The following is a 13,579-nucleotide window of genomic DNA, read 5'->3' as shown; positions in this document are numbered from 1 at the left end:
AGCATGTGCCTCTTAGACTGGATAGACTGCTAATAGGCCAAAAAGCCAAAATAGGAGCTACTCCAATACTGCTGCAAAAGCACACTGGTATGACTGATATTGTAAAAGATAATGCGATATATATCTATCTATCTATATATATATATATATATATATATATATATATATATATATATATATATATATATATATATATATATATATAAATGGATTATTCATATAAATATACACATTTTATATTAGTACATATTAATGCAATATAAGTAGCTACTTTGACTGTTTTCTTCCATGCTTTCAGTAGTTGAAAACATAACCACAGCAGAACTAATGTAACACTGATCAACAGTGGTGTTTTGTTACTGCATGATTTGTATGAATAAATCGAGTAAATGATTCAATGACTCATGCATAAAGCAAGTCACTTCTTTCATTCCTCAATGAATTGGTATTTTTGAATGAATCAGTTGAGTGAATGATTAAAATGAATCACTTTTTTCTCCACTGGTTTAACTATTTAACCTGCAGAAATTTTGATTAATACATATATTTTAAGGTGCCAGTTGCTGACTGGGGAGAAATTCTGTAAAGCTGTCTTGATACAATTCTATTGCAAACAGAACTATAGAAATAAACCTTAAGAAATCTACTAAGATGTTGGAAAATTCAGTATATATAGGTCATCAGTGATTGTACCACTGAAGGAACGACAACTTTAATTCTGTTCACTATTCTGTAACCCAAGCTTCTGCCAACCTGGCTGGTTCCCATCTAGAGTAGTGGGTTACTGGGTCTGGAGCTACAGACATATAGCTCTGCTTGAAAGTTCATCTGAGGCCCATTTGGAAAAACAATTCTAAATTGGTTGTACATGACAAATGGAGCATCTTAGCCTTGTCATCAGTTTGCTCCTGTGACTGAGAAGTGAAGTGTAAGTGGGGCAGTGTTTCTAGCTGAGTGAGACACAAGGGAACCTGGCACCCAGAAGTAGGCTAACAAATTTCTGCCATCAAGCCCTTTGTTGTTTATGGAAATGACAAAAGGGGGAGACGATGGGCATTTTAATGTGACTCAAACGTGCAAGTGCTGGGACCATCCACACAGCCCCTTTGATGCCCTACTAACCCAAGAGCACTTCATGGCATTTTGTTAGCACCCTTCATTGTACACCAATAAAATCTTGGTGGGACAGTTTCAAACACTCGAGCACAAAGAATCTTATTGTTTAGCATTTGGGTTAGTTTTCATGTAGTAAAAGCGTTCACTGAACAAATTATGCCAACAACCCTACGGAGGATAAGCAATTTGGAGAATGTAATTATGGATGGATAAACAACTTAAGAGTCTTTGATGGCTGTCTATTTAAAAAAAATATTTACATTTTTTAGACTTCATATCTCACAGTGACTTCTTATCCCACAACTGCTAATCATATTTCACAATGTGTCTTTATATCTTGCAATTGCAGGTTTATTTTTCATATTTTACAACTTTATATTTCAGAGTGTAAATTTGTATATCATAACGTGACATTATTACTTATCTTAAACTTTATCAAAATAAGGAAATGAAGTACAATTAAATTTATTCTGCAACACTGGAATCAATCAATATTCAAGCAGTTCACATGTTTTCTTATATATATATCATGTGACCTACCAGAATGATAGCCGGAAATTTTATGGGCAGGGAACTCTGCAGGAGTTCCTTATTAGTGAGTTTACTCTGAGCATGTCAGATTGTTCAGTTCTTGATGCTTTGATTTCACTTATCACTTATCAATTATATTAAATTCAGCAGTACATAGCTGCATCTGAATGAACCATTGTGCTTTTAATGGCTTACTTTGTGTTAAAATGTATATCCACCAAGGTTCTGAACTTAAAAAATACATTAAATACGCTTGAAAAATACATGAATAAACTATGATGGAAAACTCCCCTCTTGCACTTTCCATAAAATGGTGCATCACCATAGAAACATTCCACTTTAGCAAGGACACTGTCACATGCAGATTGGAAAGACACCAAGAAAGAGATCAAATGGTAAACCATAAACATTTTACATAGTCTTAATGTTTTTATTTATTTATTTATTAAGTCAATTTTATTGCTAGATAATTGCGCAACGTTTTATGACAGTAGCATTTCAAACATTCCTATGAGTCTATCTACTTTTGTATGTTTGGCCTTAATGTTAATATAACGCTACAGCACCTAAATTCCACAGTCTCTGGATAAATTGGAACATGTCGATCTGTCTTCTGAGCTGGCGGGAGGGGGAAGACATGTTAACTATACCTGGGCTCTGACTGGTGTAGCTTATGTATGCATACGGCACTTCCAAAGGCAATTTTTTTGTTTCCATGCACAAATAAAGCTAGAAACAGGCCCGGTTCTACGGGGGTGCTTTGGGGTGCTTGAGGGTGCTAAGCACCCCCAAACAAAAGCAAAAGCACCCTCAGGTAAAATTATTAATAGCGTATTAATTTTCACCATCAATAAACACACAGACAGCTGCACACACATACACACATTTGCAAAATTAATGCATAAACACGATCTTTCAAATTATAATATTATTATTTTCATCATGCTTTCATGCACAGGCGGAGGGTGAACCAACTCCAGGGTAAGGCTAAAAGCAGACAAATCTATTAAATACAAACATCATAAACCTGTCTTTTTAGGCAAGAAACCAGACATGGGTGTCATGTGAAATATGTTTAATTGGACTGAATTTGTATTTAATGTGATTACCTTTTAATTAAAACATTAGAAATTGATAACGTTTCCTTCCCACAGTTATTCAAATGGCGAATAAATTATGTACAGAAATTATGTACAGACATAATAAAAGCACCTAAAATGAACACTTTCTATTAATTTACACTTTGTTAGCAACAGACGCAATAGATTTAATTTGTTTGTGCAGGGGCATTTTTGTCCAATTTAGTGGCAATTTTGCTTAGAGAGGCAAAGCAGTTCTGCTCTGACTTTGTTTGGAACTATTTTCGTTGGCGAAATAGAACAAAAAAGGCAGTTGCCTACTGTGTCTGTAAGTTACTTAATATTAACTTGTTTATTCAAAAGCAATATAAAATCATCATTACATTTGCAGTCGTGCTGATATTTGGGGGAAAACCAGCACTCTTCCTGTGATATTGCTAAACTATAGCTATGGTATATAAAAGAAAAAAGCAATCATACAGGGGAGGGGAATTTTACTCCCATATCTTGCTATCACGCAGCAAAATGTGTAGTCTAAATGCGCATACAGTAGTCTAACCTATCACACCTACCTATTTTGGTTTTTGCAAAGTGATGGACATGCTCCATTATGTTAGACTGCACATCGTTGAAATTAAGCCCTTTTTGGTGATACTATTTTCACACAGTTGAAAATTAGGATTAATATTATTTGTGAGCACCCTCACAATTTTCAGAAGCACCCTCAGTGATTTGGTTCTGAAACCGGGCCTGGCTAGAAAAAAAGCCTGGCAGATTTAACTGTGTGTGTTCGCCAGTCATATCGTGCTTACTGCCATTAGCAGGAGGTGGATAACATATGGTAAACACTGGCTGAATTGGTTGGGTGCAGTGGGTTCACACACACACACATCTGTCCACACAAACAAGCCAAGTCTGTTTTCAACAGACTACGTGTGAAATCATATCCTTCTCCCAGTATAAAGTGCTCCACTAGGCTCGGTTGTTTTTAGCTTTTGGGAAACAAGCATGACTGGAAGCAGGTTGCAAAAAATAGACTCCATAAATGTGACTTTATGCTCTTTGTAGACTGCAGAATTCTCTGCATATGTGAAAGGACCAGACATAAATATACAGATCTGTTTCTGTTGCTCTCTCTTGTGGGTTGCTTAAGATAAAAGCTGCTAAATGAATACATGTTATATAGACTGTAGGGAATATTGTATAGAGTTTAAAATGCTGTGAAATGAGAATAATAGACAAGACTACAAGAAGAAATAAAGCATGGCCTTTGTTGGATTTATTTATTAATGGCCCACATTATTACTATTACTATTATTTTATTATTATTATAATAATTTTATTATTAAGCCTGCATTTGTCATTTCCATGTGGTATTTACAACAAATAAACTGTTTCCAACCGTTTCCAACCAACATTTCCAAAACCCACGTATAAGGCCTGACTCATAGTGAAATTAACTGTTTGATCTGAGGGATTTCTATCTCCCTCCATCTGCTAGCTGTCTGCTTGGTGCTGTGCTCTTTTAAGGTCACCGCCTCTATATTAAAAAGGGGGTGCAAGTGTGAAATATTGCTGACACACTGATAACAGCCACAGGGCTCCTTAAAAGTGTTGATGTGTATGCTGTATGCATAATGAACCATTGTGAAGCTTGATTAAATATTTGCCAAAATAACACCCACATCTCCCCTCGAAAACAGAAAGCATGTTTACAGCATGTCTGCTTGCTAATCACCAAATGTCACCTGTGGATCAGTTGTGTGCAAATATCAGCCGAATATGATCTCTTGACTTTTGCAGTTTGACTTTTGATCTGTCTCAAAGTTTTTTTTTTCCGGATGTCAACAACAGACATGTGACTTAAAATAGCAACATTTTATGAATTGGTATGACAGTTCAATCAGTAATGTGTTGATGAAGTCTCCATGGGATTTTGGTTGGTTGTAGCAGGCTGACGCCAACATTGGCTTATGTTTTTCCTATTACTCAGATTTATTTGAAATTGTTAACAGTTATTTAAAAGTTACCCATCTATTTTTATTTGAAAGTTTTCACATTAAAAGTCTTTCACTTTTTTAGATAATCTCCTGGTAGTAACTAACTTCAAGTACTAAAATTTCCTGAACTCATCAGGTATCATTTAAGCTAGCAAATAGCAACATGTTTAGAAAACATGCTCCAAATCATATGGAAAAAAAAATATAAATTACTTAAATTTCTTGAATTTATTGGGTATCATTTAAGCTAGCATATATATATAAATAAATAAATAAAAACAAACTGCTACAATTTGTACTAGTTGACATAGCAGAGATTGTTCTCTAAATGAGCACATGAGGAACACAAAAATACAGCCCGAAGTGATGTAAGGAGGATTTTCAGCCATTTCTCAATAATACCAGATGACTATTAAAGCTTTGTGAACGATTCAGGTCATTTTGCAAAAAAAAAAAAAAAAAAAAAAAAAACACTATAAATCTGTTCTGTGCTTTTGGTTATTTCATAATACAAAAACAAGTGTTGAAATGTTTTCAAATCTGTTGTATTCCAAGGGTAAATTAAACTAAAGCGCCCTCTTGCGTCTTTTCTTATTATGAATTTACTAAAAGTGCACAACTGGTTTACGTATAGGGCCTATCTTTTTTTAGCAATTGAAAAAAAAATTATTATTACTGCATATGTATTGTAAAAAAAAAAATTTAAATATGAATTTTGTATTTTTTTTTTTTAAATAAAAAGGACATTTTCACAAAAGATTTAAATTCTTTGAAACGCGTGTAGACTGCGCCTTCTTGTGGCTATACATATTTTTTTTTACCTCACTTTTTTCTTTATTTTTACATAATAAGAGAGATGTTTGTTTTTTTTGAGGTTAGTTAAAATAAATTAAATATATATAAATAAAATAATTATATTGTATATAAATAGAGAAGACAATGTTTGAATGAATTTCTTTTTCCTGCTATAGCCTAACCTGCTTTTTTTGTCTTGCTGATTTAAACTAGTTTCCCAGTCTAGGAGGCTTAAGCTGGTCAGCAAGCTTTTATGATGAAATAAATAGTTTTATATTTAATATTCATAATTTAATAACATTAATCATATATACATAATTTTATGTGTAAAACATTAATTTTAAAGGAATAGTTCACCCAAAAAAGAAGTGGAAGTCAATGGCAACCACCTACTGTTTGATTACCAGCAATCTGCAAAATATCTTCTTTTATGTTCAACATAAGAAAGCAACTCACACAGGTTTGGAACGACATGACGGTGAGTAAATGATGACAGAATTTTCATTTTTGGGTGAATTATCCCTTTAATTGCACTTTCAGTGCAATACATTTTTAGTAGGTGGCGGCTCCTTTAAGAGCGCAGGCATTCCGAAGCCAGCTATGACGTCAGAGCAGTAAGACGCTGGCCGAAAGTCGCGAAGGGCCAGTGCGCGTCTCACAGACGAGTAGCGTTATAGCGCATGCTATTCTCGACTTTTTAATTTAACATTTGTGTTTTTAACTCGCTAGGCGATTAGCCAGTGACACTTCGAAGCCGTTTAAGGTTGAAGTGATTTTATGTAAGTCGCCTTTTTAACTACCTGAGCCCTGAATTGGTGGGTTGACCCTCGACATGGATATTAGCTAGCTTAGCTAGTCACCAAGAAACGACATAACGGCTCATCAGAAGGTTTGTTTCACAGTTTTATCGATTTTAAACGTAGTTTATGTGCCTAAAGTCGAGCTCTCTGAGGCAAATCTTCGCCTTGGGTGTTGCCAAAGAAGGTCTGAAGTTCGGGCGAAGTAGCTAGTTGTTTAAGTAAGGCAAGAAAAGAAGTGGGAGATGTTGACTAACGCCAACAGTCCGCCGAAGTTCCCAAACCAGCAGCAGCAACAGAATCCAGCCCAATTCATGCTGGGAAAAGCCTCACTTCAGATCAAGAAAAATGCCATAACTGACGACTACAAGGTCACTAGCCAGGTTTTGGGGCTGGGCATCAATGGCAGGGTTCTGGAGATCTTTCACAAGAGGAGTGGGGATAAGTTTGCTTTAAAGGTAAGACTGAGATATTTATAAATCTGCCGTTGTACATTTTGAGCAACGAGGACATGTTTTTGTGACTGTATTTAATAGTAATTTAGTAACACCCTTCAACAATGTTTTTTTTTTTTTTTTTTTGGCTATTTAAAGGACCAACTACTCACTCTCTCACATTCATTAAGCTTAAAATCAGTGTTTTATTCTTCATTTGGAGTGTTTTTTTTCTTTGTGAAGTATGTTTAAGGGATTTAATAATAATCTGGTAATGTACCTTCTGCAGGTGTTATTCCAGAGTAAACTGTGATTTGGGTGTGAGTTAATCATTCATTTTAGGAGCACAGTGAAAATTGGACAGCCATCTGTTTTATAAAGAACCAGGTGGCAGGTTCCTATTCCAGCTGGCCTTTGATATGAAGCACTGTATTAGGCAGAATGGCATTGAGGAGAGGGCAGAGAATGACATAAGACATTCTACCTCCATCAGGAGGAGTGTTTAATTTAGACTGACGCAAATTCACTCCTAGTTACGCAAAACAGGAAGGTGAATCTTGTTTTGGTCAGGTGATTGTGGAATGGGTGTGACAGTTCACTCAGTGTAGCATGTTGATGAAGTTGCCGTGTGATTTCTTTTTTTTCTTTTCTTTTTTTTTGGTTGTTTGTAGCAGGTTGACACCAGCATTGGCCTGTATTTGCATGACTCAGATTGAGTTGTTTGGAAAATTACAAACATATTTTAATTTGGAAGTTTTGATTAAGAAAAAGTCACTTGGTTTTTAGATAATCTCCTGTTAGTAACACACTGCTTACAAACTAATGTCCTTAAATCCTCAGGTATCATTTAGTCTATAAGTTTGGGCATGTGGTTAAAGGTATAGTTCACCCAAAACAGATTTTTTTTTGTCATCATTTACTCACCCTTTAGTTTTTTCCAAACTTGTATGAATCTTTCATAAGAAAAAATAAGATATTTTGAAGAATGTTGGTAACCAAACAGTGGAGAGTAGGTAAATGATGATGACAAAATGTTTGTGTGTGCGCGCGTGTGTGTGTGCGTGTGTGTGTGTGTGTGTGTGTGTGTGTGTGAACTACCCTTTTAAAATCAGTGCCTGTTTTGAGCCATAGCTTTGTGGTCAGTTTTATGATGGATATGAATTCGAGTATAGAACCTTTCCTGATGCTTGTGCCCTTTTTCCTCACATTACTACTTTACTTTTCTATACTGTCCCATAAAATAAAGGCATAATTCCACTAATATAAATATATATAGATATATATATATATATATATATATATATATATATATATATATATATATATATATATATATATATATTATATATATATATGTATATATGTATGTATGTATGTATATGTATATATACATCTCAGAAGATCTTCTCAGAAAATGTATTTATTTATTAAGGATTAATATTTGCTCCTGAATTTATTTTCATGCCGTATGCACACTAGCATACTAGTCTTTTACCTCGTCACCCGCGTGTTGAAAGTGCTCAAATTCAGGTGAGACATGAACTGCACACACTATCTGTGTTTAAACTAAACTCATTTACGCGTGTTTTTAAGCATTGTCAGTTGAAACATTCAAGCAAAGAATAAGCGCTTGAGAGCTTGTGTGCTGTTTGAAGGTGTGTGTGTGTGTGTGTGTGTGTGTGTACACTCGGAGAGCCTCGTCAGACAGCCAATGCTGCACAAATATTGAATTATCTTTCAAGACTTGCGTTTGAACTGACAAACTTACACAAAAAAATATGTCAACATGCCCATCTTTGAGTATCTTTGCAAACATCATGTGTGCAAAGAGTGAAGGTAAACAGTCAAGAAAGACAATGCATGTGTATCAGTATGAGTGTACTGGATCTGTGCAGAGCAGAAGTGCATTCCTGCTGTCTGTGTTTTTAATGTAAAACAACAAAAGACAAAGAAATCACTCCCTTTCTTAATTGAATAGTTTTTGTAACTTCAACAAGGATTGGTCTTTAATTTATACAGTGAAATATGCTCTGTTATTTTACTTTTAAATTTCTGTGCCTGAAAATACTGTTAAACACCTGAAAAACAGTTTATTTTATTTGCATCTTAGCTCTATTGTATTTATTTGTGCTTTGCATTTAGTTTGATTATTTATTATATTTTAGTGTTGGGCGATATGGTCATTTTTCAAATCATCATATCGTCAGCCCGTGAGATTGACGATACACGATATTATCGTGCATGGGTGGAGCAAGAGAGAGACTCTCTGTACTTAGCATAGCCTAACTATTTGCTGTTTTAAACCGCGCAGGTATGCGAGAGAGAGCCTATGGAATCACCAATAATCGAAAAAATATACTTTCAAACATACTGATAAACTAACGTTAAATATAAAAATACTGTATTTAGAACAGCTAGTTCATATATAGTCGGACGCACCAACATAGTCGCGCGTCCAGTGACAAATTCGCCGCAGCTGCGCTTGGAAGTTATCAGTCTAAATGTTCTGCAAAATCAGTCAACGGTGAAAATCAATAGTAGATTTCATTTAAAGTCCATCAGTTTAACACTAATATTGGACATAAACAAACACGTAAAATGCAAAGTATTCAAAACGGGTAAGTTCATATATTTGGAGTAAAGTTGAATTGAAATGATGCATCAGTCACGCAGCGCTCCGGACCGCACGCCGCATGACGACCCCAACGCACCGCCACAGAAACAAGAATGAGATGCATTCTAACATAACTGTGGCATTAAACTCAGTTAATGAGGGCTATTTTAAAATATTGCACATATATAGGCTGTTCAGATTACTTGTTAAAGTGCAATTAAATACCTTATATCTGCAGACGGCTGTTTGTGGATGAAGACTTCTTCACCGGCTACAGGCTCAAATCCTCATTTGCGCGCACGTGTGTGTGTGTGTGTGTGTGTGTGAAATGCGGTGCTGAAGTGAAATACTGTAGCTGGGCAATTTGATAGCCAAATTATAATAGGCCGCCTAATAAAAATGAAAATAATAATTATTATTATTATAATTTAATACATTAATAGGAGAATGTGCCTAATATCGCATTGACTATAGACAGAGACATCTGCTATCGTCGATACACAATACTACCGTCTATCGGCACAACCCTATTATATTCTTTATTTTTATTTGATCATAGTTCTTTTTTCCCTGAACATAGCACATACTAAACAGAACCGTACCGAACCGTGACTCTAAAACCGTGAACCGAACAGTGAGCAAGCTGACCCTTTTAACACCCCTATTAAAAAGGCAGTCATCAAGACTTGGGGCAAAATGTATGTCTCAAAGGTCAAAACAATCCACTTCTGTGGTTTGCCTCTTCCCACTCACTGTCTGTACTGCTATAGCAGCAGAGTAGAAATGCGGAGGTGTTCATTTACTCCCTCGTAGCATTTGTTTGGTTGAGATATTTTTAGAGACACTCATTATTACAGTTAAGTCGAAAGTTATTTTGATACCTCCCCAAAATGTTGCTGTGAACACGGAGAAAGACATAGAAACAAATCTTCCTATTGAAGGGGACTACTGTAAGATCCAGCATTTGCTTTTTGCTTCAGCTTGGTGGAATAGGATGATTATCTGTTGAAGGAAAGCCCTGTTGATCTTTCAGGGCCACTGATGATGTCAGCACCCGGACTGGCTTTCTGTCATCGTGCTGGATCTCTGTGCTCTCCGGTGACAGATCTGGCTCAGCCCCGCATTCATCCTCGCCACACGGCATGGCTGTTTTTAGCTACAGAAGAGCATTACATGCTTGTGGGAGGCAGGAAAAGAGTGAGGGGCCGTGAACATTAGATAGATAACAACTAATAGTGGTTTGGAGAGTCCATTAATGATCTGTGTTAGTGACACAGACATTCACCCATCACTGTGATTTAGTGTTTATGCGACAGGGTGCCTTTGATTCGTATGTTTGGGGAAAAATGAGTCATAGCTGACCTGCCTGTTTGTAAAATTAATTTGACCTTGGGAGCTGTCCACCCCACAAATAAGCATCATTTTTTTTTCAATGATAGTTCATTTCCTTGCGTACATGTTGGGGAAATTGGCTTGTTTTTTATTTTGCAGCATGCTTATGACCCAGTTTACCTGGAAATGAACACATTTCCAGATTTCATATACCTGGAAGATCAGCTTGATACACAGGAAAAAAAAAACTGCCTTGTTTTCAAGCCAAGGAATAATTTGCTTTGAAGACTTAAACCTGTTAGACTTCACTGTGATGTTTAATTCATGTACATGCAGGTTTTGACTTACAGTCTGCGAGCAAAGTCATCTGCCCTTCTGTTCTAAATGCAAATTTTTATCAAAGGTCTGTTGGGGACACAAGGAAGAAACCACAAAAAAAGAAGCCCCTCAAAAGCTCTAAACCTGAACATGCTTCTTTGTTTTTTTTTGATTGATTGATTTACGGTATTCTATTGTAAGTGTTTTACTTTTTGGGTGCAACAACACATCCTTAAGTACTGACTGACTGAGTTTCAAGATTTTTTTTCTTGAAAAAACAGAAGACAGCACTTTCTATTTTTTTCTAAAAAAAGAATGCTTTGTTTTGCAGATTTGGCCTTAAATCCTTTTTACCTGATTATACCATATTTACTTCCTCTTTGATCCGTATGTCAGACATTTGAGCATAGGGGGCATCCTCTGATATGTTTCGCTGATTAAGTCGAGGATTAAACACCACATGGTGTCTGTGAGGCTTGTTTGTGGCATTTATTTTTCCTGTACATGTGATCTGTAATAGTCTGAGGAACGTCTGAGTATCTCTTACTTAACTGTCTCACTTATGGCGAAAGATCAGATTATGATATATCACTGCATTACAATAAAAAGATTTGATTTGTTGTGTTTTAGTCAATAACTTTATCCAGGGGTGGACTTAGCCATTAGGGAAAGGTCGGCGACCCCCTTCGGCCCCCAAAAGCCAAGGGCCCCCTAAAATGTTTTTTATATAGGTTATGAGATGTGCATTAAGAGCGGACACATGAACAGTTGCTGTTTACAGTGTTTATTACCACAACAGCCATCTTGTCGGAGTTAAACGTGCTTCTTGTGTACTTCCGGGTACTTTTTTACCATTTACTTTTTTGGTTGATATAATCCTATTGGTGTGTAAATGTATAGTTTCCTTTTCATTATTTTTTCAGTTTCATTTAAAATTGTAGTAAAAATAAAACACATAGAGAACATTTGTTCACAAGACCAGTCAAACCTGGAGCTTGTAGCCTAGAATTTTTGCTTCAAAATGATGTGAAAATCATCTTGTTTACTCACTCACAGAAAACAATAGATTCATTTAAAATTTCTAAGACACTTTTTGTTGGTAAAAGTCATATGCGAGTAGGTGTCAACTATCATGAATATTTGTGTGATTCACACCTGAGAAGACAAAGACCCACATAATGAGCTGCATAATGAGCCTTTCAGGCAGGTGAGTGACTGAGAGGGAAGAGTTACAAGAAAGAATGTGAGGACAAAATAAATGTATATTTTTAGGTTTGTAGTTTATTTAGACTATATTTAATTATCCCACAAAATAACTTGAGATTCACTTGCGAGTGCAGTTAAACAGTTTATTAGGAACAATCAAAGCTGACTTTCAAAGCTGAATTTTTAGCATCATTACTCCAGTCACACAATCCTTCAGAGATCATTCTAATATTCTGATTTGTTACTTTAAAAAAACTATTATTATTATTATTATTATTAGTATTATTATTATTGTTATTAATAATTTTGAAGAGATTATTTTTTTATTAGTTGAAAGAACAGCATGGTTTCTAACATGATTATTGTATTTATCATCACTTGTGTGTTAAATAAGTTTATATATATCTGACTCCCAGCATTTAAATGGTATAGTGTATATTGTTACACTTGGAGTAAGACTGGAGTAATGATGCTCAAAATTTAGCTTTGATCACAGGAATATATTACATTTTAAAATATATTCAAATAGAAAGCAGTTATTTTAAATAGTAAAAATATTTCACAATATTACTGCTTTAGCAAATGCAACTTTCTGTATTTTGGATCAAATAAATGCAGGCTCATGTGTCATGTTGAAATATATAAATGAACGTCACATACCTGGCATTTCCAAAATGTATGTCGTTTATGTGCTCTGAAGAGATGGGAGTGTGTGGGTCGCTTGGTCTTAGCTGTGTTCCAGGTTCCTGAGTGGGCTGCTTATTTGCATTGGCTCGCTTTGCAACAGGTTACTTTTTTTTTTTTATATGAAATTAAGAATGTTGTTTTGGTGTTTAAGCTTATATATTTATATTTTTGTGTTGTTGTGTTGTTCTATTATTATTTTATAGGAAAAAAAAGAACACAATTACCACATAGAACATCAGTGTCAGTGATATTTACAGCTTACTTGATAGACTTTTTTTTATTTATTTTATTATTATGTGCAGATATTGATGAACAGAAGCTTAGTTACATTCTTGAAAACACAAGCATGCTTTGTATGAAGGCCTATACAATGTATATAGTTATAAACATATATGGCTATATTCGTGAACAAAAAAATAGCCTATCTCAGTAAAGTTTTGTCTAATCATTCTTACTGACATTAAGCTAGCAACATTATAACTCATATTACTTTTACATCGTATTGCTGTCTATGTTATAGAACATTAAAAAAAAAAAAAAAAACATCCTGGCATCGTGAAACATTGAGATGATGTAAATGAAACTTCATAATGTTTCACCTGATTATACATTTAGTCAGGAATTATAGTTTGGAAAGAGTCTAACTAGTAAAATGTGTACAAGTTATATG

At 35.1% G+C, this 13,579-nt stretch overlaps 1 protein-coding gene across 1 annotated transcript in view; it reads left to right on the top strand.

The window, feature by feature from the left end:
- The first annotated feature begins 6,113 nt into the window (after positions 1–6,113).
- The window catches only part of LOC109084739 (MAP kinase-activated protein kinase 2-like), a 40,045-nt gene continuing 32,579 nt past the window's right edge, over positions 6,114–13,579 (top strand). Inside the window, exon 1 of the mRNA XM_042766263.1 lies at positions 6,114–6,776. Coding sequence (XP_042622197.1) covers positions 6,564–6,776 — 213 coding nt within the window. The 5' untranslated portion in view covers positions 6,114–6,563. The remainder of the gene's footprint in view (positions 6,777–13,579) is intronic.

The sequence above is a fragment of the Cyprinus carpio genome, chromosome A11, assembly GCF_018340385.1.
Source record: "Cyprinus carpio isolate SPL01 chromosome A11, ASM1834038v1, whole genome shotgun sequence".
NCBI classification, from domain to species: Eukaryota; Metazoa; Chordata; class Actinopteri; order Cypriniformes; family Cyprinidae; genus Cyprinus; species Cyprinus carpio.
This window is presented reverse-complemented; position numbering and strand designations above follow the sequence as displayed.